The 19,635-nt window shown below is 42.9% G+C and overlaps 1 protein-coding gene across 1 annotated transcript; it reads right to left on the bottom strand.

The window, feature by feature from the left end:
* Positions 1 to 16,377, bottom strand: LOC306940796 (creatine kinase B-type). The gene is made up of 8 exons (XM_079525996.1): positions 16,251 to 16,377; positions 12,429 to 12,642; positions 8,563 to 8,717; positions 5,813 to 5,945; positions 4,475 to 4,646; positions 2,655 to 2,778; positions 2,237 to 2,426; positions 1 to 444 (listed from the first exon to the last, which is right to left on the bottom strand). The coding sequence occupies exons 2-8, from the start codon at positions 12,619 to 12,621 to the stop codon at positions 266 to 268; spliced, it is 1,146 nt and encodes a 381-aa protein (XP_079382122.1). The 5' UTR covers positions 12,622 to 12,642; positions 16,251 to 16,377; the 3' UTR covers positions 1 to 265.
* Positions 16,378 to 19,635: the final 3,258 nt, after the last annotated feature.

Genomic DNA, 19,635 nt, shown 5'->3' with positions numbered 1-19,635 from the left:
TGGGTTTCCATTGGGCCAACAACGGTTTATTATTGATTACTTTCTATCCAGATGTGACGGATGTTTAAACCCTGGTCATGGTGATCAAAGACTGAACAGGTTCTAACAGGATCAGTGTGGGCTGTCGCACTACGCTAGAGGGCGCTAGGGGGACTCTCCATGATGTTTATAATTACATCCGATTATACAGGAGATCAGTGCGGGGTGGGACGACGGGGGGTTAACAGGTGAGGGAAAGGGGGTGGTGGGGGTGAGAGGTGACAGTTCACTTCTGCTCGGGCATGATGTCGTCGATGTCCTGGCCCGCCTCCAGGCGCTTCTCCATGTCCACCAGCAGCTTGACGCCGTCCACCACCATCTGCACCAGCTCCACCTCCGAGAAGCCCAGCCTGTCGGCGTTGGAGATGTCAAAGGTGCCGCCCACCGCCGCCGTGTCCACGCCCCCTGAGAGTCAAAAAGACGAGGGAGGTTGGTTAATAGGCAATTAAGGCATGAATGGATGTTAACCAGTTGGGACTGAGGCCGATTCTAAAAACGACTTCTAAATCCTGACCTTGGTTTTCTGAAAAACTTAATATAGTGATTTACAACTACCCAAAAATGGGTTCCCATCTTGAAACATGAAAAAAAAAACAAAGGGGTTCCATTAATGGTTTAATACTCAATTGTATTGATTCAGATTAATCACATGAACACCAACGGTCCTATTCTGGGAGAAAATAGCCAATCTAACCGTTATTAACACCTTGCTTGCCCGGACCTATTTAATCCATGTGCCCATCATTTATAGCGCCCGGACCACTTTTACTGGCGCACCGGAAATTGGTGTGCATGTCTGTGTAGCAGCTAACAATAGCCACACCACTCTAGAGTCGATCGACAACAACGGGAGGTAAGAATAAATCTATCGCGACTAGCGACTGGCCCGCCGTCTAACACAGGATCTTTTGTCAGAATTAGACGGGATGATTTAGATCGGGAGTTATGATAGTTAAGATTTTTCACATTTTCCGGTGTGTTCAGTTTATTTTCCTGTAAATATATCCATTGTTGCGAATATGTAATATTGTATGTGACAAATTGAATACACCAATTACTTGATTAATTGCTGTCAAGTGTGCTCCCTGATACTACTTATACTGATAATGTGTATTGATACTGTTCCTTTTCTCTCTTCCAGTTATCTGCTGCATTTCTTACTGCTGTACTGCCATTGGCAACTGGATATTCAATAAGAATTCCAACAGAGTACGCATGTTGTAATTGTTTTACAATCCTCACAAATGCACACCAAACCCCGCATTTGTGTCTTGTCAAGTGCTTTACGTTGATAAAAGGGATTGAGACATTGCAGAGCAAAACGCAGTTTATAGTTAAGGGATGCAATAAAACAATAACCTCTGCATCCATCTGATGCACTACTAGTCTGTACTACTGTACAGTTTTTTATTCTATGGGATGCACTACTAGTCTGTACAGTTTTTAATTCTAGTTTATTTTGCTAGCTTTAGTTAATAATCATTTCTTCTTCCGTTTTCTACATGAATATAACCACATTATAACCATATAAAATTAAATGAGTTAAATGCTGCGATTTGTAAAAATGGCAAAACGTTGTTGAAGTGGGACTCATAAAATGTCCCTGGGACTCATCTAAAAGACCATCCCTGCATCCTGGGACTCAATACATTGAAAACATATTTACATCACTGGATTGAGAGTTAAATGTGTATCACATTTAGGACCCACTGTTATTAAATCTGATCTTTAGGAGTGACTGTCCACATTGATAGTATTATTGTTTCACAGTCCTAAAGATAACATTTACAGTCATAAAGATCAGATTTAAAGATTGGGAAAATCAGATAGTCAAGCTCACACAGTGACGCAACACGTGAGCTTGCAGATATGCTATTTTCGTTATCTTAGCGCGACACCGCAAGACCAATTATACAATAGTGCTTAAACGGGGGCACGGTGGCGCAGTTGGTAGCGTCACAGCTAGAGGTCCTAGGTAGGGGAAAGGAACTGGTTTGATAACCACCCGTCAGGTGAAAAGAAGCGGCTTGGGCTCCACATGCATAGAAAGAAGCATGAGGCCAGTACATGCTCTCCCCAGGTTGGCAGGGAGAGTGTAACGCCCAGGATTACATTAAATAATTGATAAAAATGGGTTGCAAAATGGTGGGATTAAAGGGAGAAAAAAAAAACATTGCTTAAACGGTGAATTGTTTACCTGTGCCGCGCTTCTGCAGCCTCAGTCTCTTGAGGATCTCTCCGAACTTGTCGTGTTTGCTGACGTTGGGCAGCTTGACGTGCACGCCCGCACGCAGCCCGGTGCCCAGGTTGGACGGACAGGTCAGCACGTAGCCCAGGTGTTCGTTCCACATGAACTCATGGCCCCTATCCTTGAACAGAGTCTCGATCTGTGGACACAAGATGATCAGTCAAACAATCAAGCAGTCGGCTGTCACAATCATGACATTTTAGTTGACGATTCTTTGTCACAAAACAATTTGATTGGGTTGTTGGCATTGAACATTGCTACATATAAATCAATTTGTCAATTAATTTCTGTCTTTGTAAATGGAAAATTGCACAGGGCAATTTATTTTTGCAAAATAATCTCTCCGATTTCAAACAGGCCAGCCTACCTTTGTGAGTCCGGTACAGAATCGGTTGAAGACCTCCTTCATGTTGCCTCCTTTCTGCATGGAGATCACCCTCAGATGGTCCTCCTCATTCACCCACACCAAGAACGTCTTGTTGTCGTTGTGCCTGGACAGTAAGCGTCAACATTAATGGACCATCAATCCAGCCATTAAAAAAAAAAAAAAAAACATTTAACACCAGTGTCGGACAGTAACGATTTACTGTCGTACAAGGACTTTCCAAAACCGCCAATGCCCCCTCCCCCCCAAATGCCCATGTATGGGTATGCCCATAAATGGCCATACAGATGTGCCATTCCCACTCTTCACGCTTTCCTGATATTTTGCTGAAAGTTCCATGTTTTCCCTGCAGGTTCTATTCACCGATTAGCCTTGCTAATTCTACTGCTTTACTACCGAGAACAAGCGCCCAGCAGAGGAACTCCATTTATGGAATCTGAATAGAATGAACATTGGCAAATGCCCCCCTTTCTCACTGACGATGTTTTGTTTCTGACAATCTACCCAGTATTTAAGTCAGACGTCATTTTGTAGTGCTACGTTACAAACGGATCCAAGTGGCACCAGCTCCCGTCCGCATCTCATTGTAAATAGAATATCTAAACGTGTGACGTTATTTTTCAGAAAGGAAGACATTGAGGGTTAAAATGAGTCTTAATGCTTCCAACTCGAGTAGAATTATTAATGTTTTGTACAAGTGTCCATGACAAAAAAATGTGGAGACAATAAATATCATTATTGAAGGTGGTAACAGTCCATTTGCTCAGTAAAATATTTCGGGGGCATATTTAGAATGTGTGCAGGCTTGTTGGATCTAGTTTGCATTAATGAGGATTTAGTTTACACAATGAAATGGCGATAGTATTCAGTGTGGGGCAGACGGCCTGTCACAGCCAGATTTGGGAGAGCAGCGCAGCTTTGTTTTTGCGAGGAAAGCGGTAAAATGAGACTTTCGTGGTTGTTTTCGTCTCAGATTTAGTCCGACGGAGCGTCACAGTATAACTCTATGGGGACACAAAAGTAGGACCCGGAAGTATCTCAGGAGGGGGCGCTCACGTCACAGCTAAAATACTGAACTGCTAATGGCAGGACATGTAAAGTTCTCAAACGGCATAAGTGAGAACATCAGGGATCTCCATATATGCACACAAAAGGGACATGGGCAGATGAAAAACGGGTTGGTGGGACTTTCACCCCATCATTTGAGACCGCGATGGAGACGTGCCACAACATTCGATACGGCAACTCGGTGGTCGAGTTGCGACCCGAAAAGACATAGAATGGTAACGCTGCAATGTACTGGTAATACTGGAGTTCAGGCACCAGCACGTAGTCCAGGCATTTTATGTGGGTCAACCTCACACAAATTGAAACGAAAACAATCTCAACTGATTATGTATTCCAAATATCATTATGAACAAAAAAAAAGGGGGGGGGGGGGGGGCATTCAGAACATATGTTGAACAGTTAAAATGTTTGTCTTTTTAATGTCCAATGTATTTAGTTCATACATTTAACATAACTATGCATTTGAAATTAAATTAAAAGGTTACTTGAAATGAAAAAGGTTACTTTTCAAGATTCCAATTCAAAAATAGGAAAAAATAGCAGGATTTCAATTCAAATATAGACAAGTTTTGAGCTTGTAGAGCGCCTATTTTTTGCTACGACAGTAACATGCAATGTGGCCCATCTGGAGTGAGTGTGGAAATATAGTGTCCCCCAGCATCATCAAAGTTGCCCACCCCCCTGGCACTGTAGTGTGCTCTCACCACCCCCCTGGCACTGTAGTGTGCTCTCACCAGATGCCGCGGCCGTCGGGCCAGTCGCGGCCCATGCCAGACGCCAGCAGCAGGGGGGACACGGGCTTGTCGAACAGGAAGTGGTCGTCGATGAGCTGCTGCTGTTCCTCGTCCGTCATGTCCTTCAGGGCGTAGTACGTCCCCTTCAGGTCCCCGTCCAACGCCGCAAGACCTGACCCCCAGAAGAGACGATTTGTGAGATATATATATATATATATATATATATATATATATATATATATATATATTAATGATTGAAATAGTTTTAATTCAGAAATAGCAATAATAGCAGATATACAAGCTTGCAGCGCTGTGAGCTTGTAGATATGCCATTTTTTTATATGACAGACACACACACCCTTCACTGCTTTGCTAAAGGGCACTTCAGCTGTGTTTGGGGGAGGGGCGAGTGGTGGACATTAACTTCCTCACCCACATTTTGTCCTGTGAACCTTCGGTCACAAAAGCACTCCTTTAACCTCTTGGTCTCACATTCCTAGCACTCACAAGCATCATGATGCAAAATGTTGTGATTTGTAGCTTTGCGAGCTTGTAGATCTTTCACTAACTTACTGGACTTGGAGGTTCAGTACAAAATGCATCTAGGCATCTTTTCACATTGGTGGTAAGTGTGGGAATATATTCGTAAAGGACCTGCAACTTATTTTCTCTCAATTTGACCTGAATTGGAAAGGAGACTGCGTTTATAGACAGGCATGCTGCCAAAACTAGAGCGCCTCCCCTGTTCTCTGGACAGAAAACACCAGTTTTAGGTCTTTTGTCCACCAGAGGGCGGTATCTGACTGTTAGATCAATGATGAAACCAATCAGACAATGAAAAGAAAGAGGGAAGAAGGGACAGACAGACCAGTGTTGATTTCGTCGACTAAACTATGACGAACAATGTTCATCCACTACCTTTTTTTCCACTAACAAACTAATTGGAAGTTTAGAAAACTAAATGACAACTAAGCTAGGATGACTAAAACTAAATATAATTGACAATTTCGTCAACAAAACTAGACTAAAATGTTAGAAAGTAGTGGACAAGAGAGCCAGTATAAGTAAAAGACAACATTTTACATTTGGTGAAAATAGCAAATCTACAAGCTCACAGCGTGTCGCAGCGCGATGCATTGTGAGCTTGTAGATAGTCTATTTTCAGCAAGTGTAAAATCAGCCATTTGGACTAAAATACATTTTAGTCTACTAAATCAACTGTCGAGTTAGTCGATGACTATCTTATGATATAGTTAGACTAAAACAATAAAAACTAATTAAAAAAGACGAAGACAAAATCTAAAAATGTGCCGTTTCAAAACCAACACAGACACGTACTTTCTAAGGACATCTGTTCGACGCCGCGTCTCTCCCCGCGGCTGCAGTGAGGGGGCAGACAGAATCCTCGGATACTCCGCCCTGTGCGAACTCTGCTGCTCAGCACGTAGTCTGGATCCAAGTCGTCTCCTCCCTGGAATTCACACACACACGATACGTTTACAACAGTGGTGGTAAAAGTACTCACATGTATTACTCTAGTACAATTTAGGCATTTAGCAGATGCTCTTAATCCAGTGATTTACAGCCCATTTAGACCTGAGGATGATTCTACAAATGCCTTCTAAATCCTGACAGTTTCCTGAAAAACCTATGTCAGTGGTTCTCAAGTTTTTCATGTCAAGAAACCCAAAAACTATATGTAATTGGCCGCCGACCTCCATCTGAAAATATGTTGTCTCTAGAAGCAAAGCTACATCATATACACAAAGTAGTTATCATACGTAAGCTAAGAACGTAAATTGGAATATCTTTAAAAAGAAAATATGCATATATACACACACACACACACACACACACTATATAGTGCCATGTTTACATAAAAAGTACAAGTCTACATAAAATGCTGTCTAAGTTACATAAGTTGAGCCTTTGCATACGCCTGTAGGAGGTCGAGGCTAGGGCAAGCACTAACTACAGCAAGTGCTATGGGCTAAGATAGAGTCTGAGGAGGTGCGTTTTCAGACTGCGGCAGAAGACTGGGAGTGAATCTGTATTTCTGATTGAGTAGAAGTATCAATGCTGCAATATTGAAATACTCCCGTTACAAGTCAATTCAAAATGTACTCTAGTAAAAAGTACAAAAATATTGGCATCAAAATGTACTCATTATACAGAATCTCATTTAAACATTTTCAAATTTATACAAATATTTTTAATATAGCAGATCTACAAGCTCGCAGTGCATTGCGAGCTTGTAGATCGGCAATTTTCAAATGCCTGGACTCTATATAGGGCTAAAGTGTTTAATGTACGTTTTGTAATAATAATCCAAGTAACTGGTAACCAATGTTTTCAAATGAATGTAGTGGAGTAAAAGTACACTTTACCACTCAGATGTAGAGGAGTAGAAGAAAATGTACTTAGTACTTACTTCCCACCACTACATTTACAACACAGAAACACATTGTCACTGCCAGGTGGAAACCTTCCCACTTAAGCCGTTCCTAGTCAAACTAGCCGATCTACAAGCTCACAAGGTGTTAAAGTGTGACACATTGCAAGCCTGTAGTTTGGCTATTTTTTACCATTTTGTATGATGGGTGGAAACCTAACAAACTGTTCCTTTTTTATACATTAAAAAATATATATATACAGTATATATATAAATAAAAGTAGTGGAACTAGCCTACAATCTAACGTGTTTCAGTGTGACACAGCATTCATGTACAAAAAAAAGAGTTATTGATAATATTCATATGCAATCAATTTTGTAAGATTAGTTTTTGGGCTGGACCATTTGGCCACAATTTTATAGTAATAATAAGAACTAGGAAACCAGTTTTCTACCCAGGGCCTGCACATTTTGGAAGGCAGTAACATCTTGATCACATGACTTCAGTGATGATGTGTACAGACATGCGAGTTGGACAATAGTCGTTGTCGTGGTCAGTAACACACACACACACACAGGAGTCTGTCCCTGTTCCAATGCGCTACACCCCTAGGAGATGGATACTGTGGTGGAGTGCCACACCTACAATCAGCTCCCAGTATTTACCGCACGCTATACTCATACGCTGAGATGGCAGTGCCCAGGTTCAAACCCCATGACCTTGTGGTCCAAAGGCGAGAGCTCTACCAACTGAGCTACCCGGAAACTAACACTGAATAAAGTGCAACAAAACTAGACTAAAATGTTAGAAAGGGAGTAGTGGACAAGAGATCCAGTATAAGTAAGACACAACATTTTACATTTGTTGAAAATAGCAGATGTACAAGCTCACAACTTGTAGATCGGCTATTTTCAGCAAGTGTAAAATCAGCCATTAAGGCCCGCAAAAATAGATTTTAGTCGACTAATTCAACTGTAGATTTAGTCGACTAAAACGAGACTAAGCCCAAGACATTCCAGGTGACTAAAACAAAAGATTTGCTGTCAAATTCAACACTGCTTGGCATGCCGGGAACGGGACTCTCCCGAAAACTTTGAAAGCGACTAGTAGCCAATTGAAAATTACGACAGATATGCATTGATCACCTGACCAGAGATAAACATGTAGAAATGTGTGCGAGTATTCAATAAGTAAAATCTGTAGGAGTAGTAGCAGAAAATTGTAGAAAATGCTAAATCTAAAAAAAAAAAGCTAAATCTTGTCAGGCAGAAATGGATGTGGCCTATATGGGGAGTTGTATGATCTACGGTTCAAAGAGTTATAGGCCTAAACGTGAAGAGCCCTGGTATAGCGCCACCATGAGGCTAATACAAAAAATGTCTGGTTCTTGATGATGGTTCCTCCTACTGGGAGTGTGCGAAAGTTGCACAACAATTGGTCCAACGGTGCCAGAGACTAGCTGCACACACTTTAGCATTTCATTTTCTCACTGACAGGCCAGATAAGTGTGTGTGTGTGTGTGGACCCGTTCTGAGAGGCCAAAGTCACCCGATAGACTTCAGCACCATGGACAGCTCCTACCAACCCTATAGGCAGCTGATTTTGGAAACAAAAAGTCACTCACTGTTTCAATGAGATAGAAATGATGACATCTGTGCTCTGATCAGATCTGGATTCATTGGTGTGTGTGTGTACCTGCAGGTTGTCGGGGTTCAGGTCGGTCTTGTGCGTGTCTGTGGGTTTGTATCCTCCATGGCGGTCCTCGATCACAGGGTCCAGCAGGTCCTTGAAGACCTCGTAGGTCTCCTCATCTCCGGCCACACAGCCCACCGTCATGATGAACGGATGACCTGTGTGTGTGTGGGGGGGGGGGGGGGGGGGGGGGGGACCATAGAGTTATAATCTAGAGACCGGACAACCCCGCCCCCAGCTCTTCATTTCCTATACTGGATTTACTTTACTGCCCATTGGGTCGCAACTCAAAACGGGGCTGAGTCGGCTCACGTGAACTTCGCAACGCTCGACACAGCAACTCGCTCGCTTTAGCTTGTGGTGCAGAAAACTTTGTCGCTTCCCTGACAGATTAACAGACAAAGCCACAGTTAGCGGCTTCAGTCTGTCGTGTGGCGTGACACCGACACCTCTAATGCCCCACTCTTACTTGGTTGTGCACCACATCGCGCACCAAACGCAGCCGATCTACAAGCTCACAATGCGTTGCAAAGGCGACGCATTGTGAGCTTGTGGATCGGCTGAGTTTGGTGCGCGACACAGGCACGCAACAGAGCATAAACCAGGCTTTGCAGGTTCACACATTCTAATCTCGTCAGAGACCAGTGTCAATCCAATCATTTTAATTAGTGCCGATTAGAACCTGCTGGCTACACCAACGTATAGCCTCACAAGTCTTCCAGTGTTACAATGCTACAGAGAGTCTGATACTGTCTATGCCTTCTCAAAGCAGCACATGGGGAGCTCTCATTTTGTCAAATCTATTTTGGAGAATTAGAGAAAAAAAGAAAAAAAAAAAAAGGATCCCGCACAGTCTTCACTTACAGAACTCATTTTGGCCGTTCAAACCTTCAGTCAAATCCATTTTAAAATATAAAAACTAAACTTCAGACCTCCCAAAACAAATTGACACAGCTACTAATCCGGTCTGCAAGCCCACCGTGACCCACCTATTACCAACTTGCTTTTCTGGCTCGGGGTAGAAGACAGGAACAAATGTCAATGGGATTGGTATTTAAGATACTCAGGACAGTGTCCTCAACTACTTCTCCAGGGTCAGTGAGTGGTCACCCACAGTCAAACACTAGAGGGAATGCCTCCGATCTGGTATGCCCCACATTTAACACAAACATGATGTTAAACAGTACGTGGGGCAACAATGAAAACAAGTCCCCACTTGTTTGTGTCATCCCAAGTGTCCATGTACTTCACATCTTTGACTAATAAAGCATTACATAAAAAAGGCATTCATATGCTTCCACCAACTTGATTTCCAGTAGGATACATTTAGCTAATGTCTGGAACAAAGGGCAGTTCAACAGATTCAAATGCAAAACATGAAAATAAAATACATCTTTGAATAGTGTGCTCTGATATCAATATTGGTCACCCACAACTCTGGTGTGAGCGGAATTTGCGTGACTGCAAAGACAGCAGCCCGGATACATCACAACGCAACCAGTTTGCAACGGTCTGAATTGACCCGTTGACAGGTCGGTGTAGTAATGCAGAGCTATAAAAAGGTTTCAGAAAACGTCAAGGTCCAAAAGGAGAGATTTTAATTTAGACTAAAGATAGCAGCATATATAAAAGATAGCAGCAATATATAAACACAGCACAGACAGATACCAGTCAACAGAACAAGAAATGATTACTTTACATTCTACACAACGCATCATACAAATCTAATAAACATCCTGGACATTCAATCCAATCATCCAATGTCCGAGGGGAATGAAAGGTTCATCACAGCTTAAAAAAAAACGAATCAAATTATTCACTTCCACCCTAGCGGTCCTATTGTGGCTGGTAACATTCACTGAAAATAGCTGATCTACAAACTCACTAGCCTGGTTAATAAACCAGACCGAATCAGCCGTTGGCAAAAAAAAGTTGCCTACCAGCGGATTACGGTCTGGCGAGGCTCAGTAGCACGCCTCTTTCCTACAGCAGAGAACAGGTCGGACCAATCGGGACACGGTATGCAATATAGGCGGGCTTTGGTACAGTGACGTTCAATGCTTGAGACTTTTGACTGACAGTAGTCAAAAGTAGAGAAAAAGTAGAGAAAATGTTCCCCGGGAAATGAAATCCAAGTGGAGCCAGCCCAGACTGATATACCGCGACAGTGTTGTGTGATATTAGTCTGGCTTATTAGCCAGGCTACAAACTCACACCACCTGCTATTCTCAGCATGTAGATCGCAGCCACTATTTCCCAGCTTGTAGATTAGCTAATGCTGTTGAAGCGATTTAGCGTGGAGAATATTGATTCAACAAAACAAAAAAAGAAATCATGATTGCCGTTCCAAGGATTTGAAGTGTATCGCGTTTCGATTATAATTCGTCATCGGCCAATGATTAGACGTGGTGGGGTTTTACTGCGGAAATGGTAATATGTGAAACTCAACTACGGCGTGAGTCAGCAGAACGTCTGAAGGTTTGACCTTCAGCCATGCCCACAGTGACTCAGCAGAAATGCAGTGGTGGAAAAAATTACTCAATTGTTTTACTTAAGTAAAAGTATCGATACCGCAATGTAGAACGACAAGTAAAAGTCCAGATTTCAAAGTGTACTTGATTAAAAGTATTGGCATAGAGCACAACACACTCACTATGCAGAATGTCTCATTTCAAACTTTCAAATGTATACAAATATTTTGGAAATAGATCTACAAGCTCACAATGTGTCACATCGTGACGCAGCGGCGTAAATGTACAAGATTTGCCTCCGAGATGTAGTGGAGTAGACGTAAAGTATTGGAATTACTACAAATACCTCAAAATTGCACTTAAGTACAGAAGTTAGTTACTTTCCACCAGCTCTCTGCTCCATCCATTTATACACATTGGATATTTAATTCCTCAGATAGATTGATCCATCCAGCTATCCATCCACACACACACGTTTGCGTTACCAGAATTGTGAGGACAGCAACATTTTAAGATGCCATCATACAATAGTCAAGAAATAAGCAGATCTACTACACACTTCCATCTTGCAGACCAGCTATTTTCTGGTGCGTGACAGCGATGCACAACCGATTATAAAATAAGGAAATCTCTAACATCCGGATCCTAAAACCAAACCTCTAAATGCCTAATCCCAAGCTCAATTGTAAGCCTATAGAACGCACACGTCCATGTGTACTGTGCACATGCCTGTGTAGCAGTGTTGATTTTGACAGAACATTTTTATTTTAGTTTTAGTCATAGTCTATTGAATAGTTTACATTTAGTGTTAGACACATTTTAGTCACCTGGAATGTCGACTAAATATCATACGATTTTAGTCGACTAAAATGTATTTTGGTGGGCCTTGATGCGGTCGTAATGGCCGATTTTATACTTGCTTTACATAGCCGATCTACAACGCGTCGCACTACTGGATATCTTGTCCACTAGTGAAAACTATGAAATTGTCGATATAGTCTTAGTCATCATAGCTTACTTGTCATTTAAAAGGTTGAACATGTTTTTGTCCTAGTATTAGTCAACAAAATCAACACTGCCGTGTAGGCTAATAATTGGGACAGGCCTACCTCGTAGAGTTATAAAGGATAGAGTGAGGACCGGGAGCGACAGCCCCGCCCCCTGCTATTCATTTCAATGGAAGTTGCTCAGTGGCGTTTTGAAGCACCCGGAAGACTGCCGGAAGTACCATCATAGCTCAATGGCTCGAGCGAGCAGAAGCTTATAGCGGTCTCAAATTACGCACATGACGTCACTGAACGTCCGTCCACCTCCATGAACTTGCTGCAGTTCCACTTTGGGCCAGCAGGTAGTGGCAGCTTCAGCGTTGTAGACAGCCCTTCTGGGGGCTTGGCTTACCTGGGTTGTCGATCCCGGTCTGGATGATGTCGTCCAGCGTGAAGCCGCTGGGGGTCTCCTTGTCCCGCAGGTCAGCGTACATTTCGGGGGTCAGCACCTTGGCCATGTGGTTGTTGTGTTTGGTGAGGTCGGGGAACTCCTGCTCGGCGCTGTAGTTCATCTTCAGCTTGTTGTGGGTGTTACCGAACGGCATGGTGGCGCTCCCAAGATCTACCTGCACGAACAACAGGAAGGGGAAGGGGGGTTGATGAATATTATCATCTTCTTCTTACAGTACTTTGAGCCTTAACCGCTTCAATGACTGGACGCGTGTGTATGCACGTCTGTTTAGAGCAGTGGTTTACAACCAGTGGTCCGGGGACCACCAGTGGTCCTTGAAGCGGTTCCAGGTGGTCCTCAGGTAAATGGAGAGTTGGTAACCAAATGGACCCTTATAGATCTTAATCGAACCCTAACCCTCTCAGGAGCTAAATTATTGTTAGACATCTGCATTACTTAATTTACAAGAAGTTAACACAAATAGAGAATGTAGAAGACTGGATCATCACCTAGATCTGCATATATGGAGCCGGCCAGCCGACCTCATACCTTAGATCTCCATATATGGAGCTGACATTCCATTATGTTGACCTGACCTCATCAAACCCTGTACACTCAAGACACGCTCCATATATGGCCAGTACAGAATTCAATCCATATGTTGATCATTAATTCCCCCATGCCAAAGCACCAGCACTCGCCCAGCAGTCTGACACACACACACACACACACACACACACGGAGGCTGAAAGTACCTTGTTATCTTTCAGTATCTTAACCGCCCTGCACACAAAGCAATGCAACAAACATCACTTAATCCTCTGCAGTTGCTTATCGATAGAACCTCTCAAGCCCGTTTGTGCTTTATCCTTTTGAAATGTGTATACAAATATGAGCATCATGAATATGCATTTTTGTCAATGTTTTTCTTAAATGAACAACCCCGAATTGTATTTGGCTGCAGACCCCCTCATCTGAAAACAATGTGCTAATAATTGTGTTGTGTGTTCTACATTTCTCTAAATGATTAAAATTTCCCCCAGAACTAGCCGATAAAACAAGCAATGGGTTAAGCTAGTACTGTAGATTGTCTGGTTTCGAATAGCCAAAAGCATATAAAAAAAAAAAAAAAAAAAAAAAAAAAAACGTTATGTCATATTTGGCAGACATGTGACCTAATTTCTCCTTTCATTCTCAATAGCAGACGTGTGGAGAGGAGACAAGATTTATGTCATATTTAGCGGACATTTGACTAAATTTCTCCTTTCATTGTCAAATATTGACGTGTGGGGACAAAAGTTGTACATAGGAGGGGCTAGCGCCCCTAAAAAAAATAAAAACCACCCGTGTGAAGTGAGGGTGCTCTTATCATCATGACATAAAATAGACACTATGCCTATTTGCTCAGACACCGATGTAAAATAAATAATCATAGCATATGTATTAATTTTGAACCGTCATGGCGACTAGGCCTGTCACAATTATTACATAATCGCCTAATTGCAATTATTTGAGATGGTCTCAATTATAATAGTCAAACATTTTCCGAAAATAGCAGAAATAGCTGATCTGCAAGCTTGGCTTGTAGATCAGTTATTAAATTACGTTAAGGGTTAAATTATTGTTAATTTACAAAGAACCCTTTGTCAGCCTTCTGATTGGTCCCTGACTGACTAACCAGCAGGCTCTTCTGCCTAGTTTGTTGAATTTGCTAAAACATCATTTTTGGAAAAAACTAAAAAACAAACATGACATGCCCAGTCACCATGCTGCACCTGTGATGTTCCTTTTTACTGACAAAGTTTAAAAGAAGAATTGAATGCACAGAATATCAATACGAAGCAACTGAAAAACCTGTTATTTCAATGGTAGTGTCCAACCACGAAACAGCAACCAATGGGTGCGAAGAGGGGCACAACCATGGGTGGGACTTGTTATTTTTGATCAATATTTGCCTGTTATCTCTTATGATACCAACATCAATACAGCATGGAATTGAAAAGCAACAAAACCTTATCCAACGACAACAAAATAACTAAATCACATCAAATGGTGGTCCGTGGCTCAAATAAATAATGGACCTTGATATGCAAAGGGTTAAACCACTGCAATAAAACAATGTCTGTAACCGAGTGTACAAATGGACCAGCAGTGACTCCGTTAAATTAACACCGAGTCACCTCACTGCTAGAAGGTCCTGGGTTCGATTCCCACTGTTCTATCCTCCACGTCATCAGTGCCCATACCCGAGGCGGGGTTGGCAAAAGGGCCTTTCTGTGTGGAGTTTGCATGTTCTCCCCGTGTCCCCTAGGGCACAAAAAACATCCTGGTCTCTAAACTACCTCCCCCTGGCCAGCCAGGGCACCTGATGGAGGGGAAAGGAACTGGTCGGAATAATGTGCCCCTTCCACACGCTATACGTCAGGCCGGGGAAACTCTCCCGTCAGGTGAAAAGAAGCAGCTTGGATGCATAGAAGGAAGCATGAGGTCAGTCCCATTTGCAAGAAGTCTACACATTGGATAAATAAATGTGTTATTTCGATCAGTCCATGCTATAGTGATGTTGGTACCATAGGAGAGACAACTAAATATTCTTTGGTTTTGGGTCTGAGAGGCTAAATCTCAACAAATGGTGGTCCGTGGCCCAAATAATACATAGTGGACCTAGATATGAAAAGGGTTAACCACTGGCCTATAGGGTATAGGCCTATTCTTATCCTCAAACAGAAACACTTAAAACAGTAATGAACCATTCAGTTAAATAATCTCCTTAAAACACACACACACACACACACACACACACACACACACACACAGTGGGGGTCTCAAATCCCTCCCTGGGGGAGATCAAGCCGGACAAAGGCTCATTATTAGGCCTACAAGCCGATGACGCAAGGCAAATAACCCCCCCCCCCAAGAAAAACGTTTTTTTTCCCTTTCATGATGTAGCCTATTTTTTAATTTATTCTATTAAAAAAAAAAAAATCCAATGACGTTCCACCGCAGCTTCCATCCATCCATCGAAGGACAATACACGCGCTCGTGCGTAATTACGGCCTATAGGCCTACATAATTATTTATAGTGATAGCAACAACAAAAAAAGAGCCAAAATGCTGTTTATGATGGAATGCATCATTGCGGTGCACGAGTGTGTGTGCGCGCGCGCGTGTGCTCGCCTTCCATTGTCTGCAGCAGCGCAGTAGGAGACCTTGCAGAGCAGACAGTGCGGGAGGAGACCTTGGGAAAGGTCGTTGGAGTGGAGAAGATGCGGTAGAATAACGTCCCGCAACACCACAACGGTGCTGTTTAAACATTTTTTACGAAAAGGTCCAATTGGTTTACAATAAAAAGGGTCTAATAAAAGCAAGGTCTTATTATAATCATATAATGTGTCGGTCTATCTATCGACGCGGCCGGCCGCGTGCCAGACAGCCTGCCCTGCTCTTCAACGTGACGCATTAACCATGCATAATTAATAATCATTGCGTGCACCTGGGCTGTCACCCCATCTTGTCAAAACCAAACAGTCTGTCTTATCCATCCTAAATAAACCCCTATAGGCATGGCTATTAATTTATCCAAGCAGGAATTAATGCGTCAAGGGAAATAAGAAGAGCAGCCATGATACAAGCCCACAGTTGTATCCACTTATTCTAGAGTCATGTCCTTAAAATCATTCATAATTTCCCTTGAGTGTCCACTGTATCATGGGAAAATAAAATCACCACACATTGTTTGGCACTCTGCGGTGTTCTTAATACAACCATTGTCTGTCATCCTACCTTTCTCCGGACGCAGAAGGCTCGGTGGTGTGTGAGTGCAGACACTAGACGACGGACGGAACGGGACAGCAGGACGGGAATTATTATGACGGCTGTGCGGAATTAAGAGGATTGAGCTGCGCCTTTTATACGGAGCGCAGCGCGCCTCCCATTGGCCGACTATTTGTAGGTCCATTCATTCTATTGGACGGGCGGGCGGAGCTGGAGACCTGCTGCAAGGTTCTCCTTTTCTTCCGCGTCCACGCCACGGGTTCACGTGGTGTGATGTCCCCCCCCCCCCTTATTATACCCCGTCCGTGGTCTGTCTGTCTGCCCCCCCCCTCTCTCTCTCTTTCTCTCTTTCTTTCTCTCTCTCTCTCTCTCTCTCTCTCTCTCTCTCTCAGGCCCCTTTTCCATTACCTTTCAATTCGTTATAATACCACCATCCAGTGAATGTACATAAACCCATCCTTGACCACTGACAAACCACAGTCTTAATGCTGTTGTACTGGGACAGGGGGATGAGAGGAGAGGAGAGGAGAGGAGGGGGGATGAGAGGAGAGGAGAGGAGAGGAGAGGAGAGGGAGCACATGAGAGTAGAGCAGGGGAGAGGAGAGGGGTCTGATAGTGACTGGGCACTTTCCTCTGCAGCTCTCGCCTCTGAATTATTCATAACCTGTAGTGTGTGTGTGTGTGTGTGTGTGTGTGTGTGTGTGTGTGTTTGTGTGTGTGGCGTGTGTGTGTGTGTGTGGCGTGTGTGTGTGTGTGTGTGTGTGTGTGCGCGTGCGGTGTGTGTGTGTGTGTGTGTGTGTGGGGGGGAGGGGTGCGTGTGCAGCCTTGAATGTGTGTGTGTGCGTGTGTGTAGCCACACTAATTGAGAAGGAGTAGCCTATATTCCTATGTAATTTATCCGTTTGCCTTCTTCTAGCACACCTTCCACACTATAACGCATGCCTTTGGAAATCCAACGCACGGCAGCGGCGTAGCCTACAGTTTGCATTTGTATGACACTATGTTATTGCGCAACATTTAACCAGAAGTGCTGTCATGCAAAATACATGACATTTTCCACATTCACGGCCCCTCCCCTTTTCACTGCGCGCATACACACACACACACACACACACACACACACACACACACACACACACACACACACACACACACAAACACACACACACACACACACACACACACACACACACACACACACACACACACACACACACACACTGCACTTGAACAACTGGCCACCTAGGGAGTTGTGGGCACCTGGACATGTGGGCAACAAAACCAACTGGGCACTATAGGGACATGTGGACACCTGAACAACCGAGCACCTACATGATGTAGGGACAAATGGGCACCTGGACGAGTGGGCACCCAGATGAGTGGGCACCTGTATAACTGGACATGTGGCCACAGGATCAGCGAGGGCCGATCTCTAGATGTGAGGTCACTCAGCTGCCCAAACCTCTAGTATATTATCTCCTATCCTCCTCTCTGTGTGTGTGTGTTTGTGTGTGTGTGTGTGCGTGCGTGTGACTGACCTTGAAGCAGACCATAACTCAAGTCACGGCTGAGCTACACCAGGCTTTTCAAAGCGCGTGTGAGCACAGTGCACACACACACGCACTGTATGCCTGTGTATGCGGGGCTTGCGTATCCGCACGACTGGTATCATTGATATCAATTGGATCTTTCAAACGTGCTTCACACAACGCAACATACGCACGCTTTGAAAAGCCTGGTGTAGCTCGGCCGTCAAATTAATTGTCAAATCACAGGTTTGCAGGTGTGTAAATGAATGAATGAATGAATGAATGAATGAATGAATACATTTGTTTTAATTGAAAAAGAAAAAAAGCTGGTCAAATTATTTGTCATACAAGCCCCAAGCATCGTTACAGTTTCAACAAAGATGGAAACAGATGGAGAAAGAAAGGAACAGAAAAAGAAAACAGTACATTTTTCAGGAAACAGAACCTACAGTAGCCTATGCTGCAACGGATCCATGTATAGTTCATATTTCGCCACAAGCTCTTGCTGATACTTTAAATTGGTTTAATATAAAACCCACCCCAGATACATTGAAACACTTTCAGATATGCAAGCTCACAACTTGATTGAGCTTGTAGATCGGCTATTTTTGCTACTTATGTGCATGTACAGCCCTGAAGTATGGCATTAATAAAGAAATGAAAAGACACAAGGTTTCTGCCTAACAGCAACAATATGAGGGAAGATGATATGCAGTGATGTTCTGGCCAGTCAGCATATTACCCAACATGCAGTGCTTTGTGGTTGAGGTGAGCACAGTGCACAGTGATGGAAGAAGTACGTAGATTTGTTTTGTTTTTCTTACTTAGAGCTTCACTATGTAACTTTCTTTCTCTACCCCAGAAGTGCTGAAATGGTTACCAGTGAGCTAATATAGCCTGCTTGCTTGCTCTGGGGAGAAATTGAATACAAAAATCACACCTGTGTGAAGTGAGGGACGCTCTTACTGCCAGTTGAGTTGAAAGCCCCCTATAGGCTATATACAGCATATCAATGTTTGTGTTTTCTGTAAAATTGTCCATTCATTGTCAATGGTAATTTAATGTTTGTGTAGGACAAAGTTTGTGCACACACACTAAATGCTGAACATAGGAGCCCCTCAAAACAGAAGCTAAGTACAGTAACATTTTGGGGGATGGGGTCCTTTGATAAATTGATCCGATTGGGCTATCCCCAAGAATGAAACCAAGCTGATTTGATGCAGAAATTACTGCCCATTAGGCTACTGTCCATACCAGCTAGAAGCTGCAATCACTTTTTGGCAGGAGGAAAACTAATATTTATGTATTTATATGCCATTCACCAGGAGTTGCAATCATGAACTTATCCAAAGTTCCTATCTATATTCTGTAATCAAGGAATGTCGGACGGGATGACAAAAACAAAATGTGATGAACAAGAGACTTATCTCTGGAAGTCCCAAGAGATAACCCACAGGAAAATACCTCATTAAAAAGAAAAATAATCCTGCACATGAGATTGAAGTTCAATATATATATATGTTTTGGGCACAGCTTCAACAGTGAGAGGTCAACACACCAAAGCTCTCTGAACAGTCATATAGGAACCTCAACTACAACTATTAGTATAAGACAGTATACAAATGTGCAAATATTAAGAACAATGTCAAATTCTTATAATAACAGTAAAATGTTTCAAGTAAAACTAGATTCAATCAAAAACCAATGTGCAATATATACAACACAAAATGAATATCAAAGTGATATCAAACTTCTTTTTGTAAAACTAGATTAAATCAAAGTCCAAGTCCATTTTTTTAACACAATGCATATCAAAGTTATATCAAACAGATCTGTAACATCTGAGTGCTTCACTGGCAAAGTGG

Source organism: Electrona antarctica (genome assembly GCF_951216825.1).
Source record: "Electrona antarctica genome assembly, chromosome: 17".
In the NCBI taxonomy this organism is placed as follows: Eukaryota; Metazoa; Chordata; class Actinopteri; order Myctophiformes; family Myctophidae; genus Electrona; species Electrona antarctica.
This window is presented reverse-complemented; position numbering and strand designations above follow the sequence as displayed.

Excerpts from the sequence above, each read along its gene's own strand:
- LOC306940796 (XM_079525996.1), bottom strand. The coding sequence starts at position 12,621 with ATGCCGTTCGGTAACACCCACAACAAGCTGAAGATGAACTACAGCGCC. Across the intron at positions 8,718-12,428 it reads GACCGGGATCGACAACCCAG|GTCATCCGTTCATCATGACG; the intron begins GTAAGCCAAGCC and ends ACACACACACAG. Across the intron at positions 5,946-8,562 it reads TGAACCCCGACAACCTGCAG|GGAGGAGACGACTTGGATCC; the intron begins GTACACACACAC and ends TGTGAATTCCAG.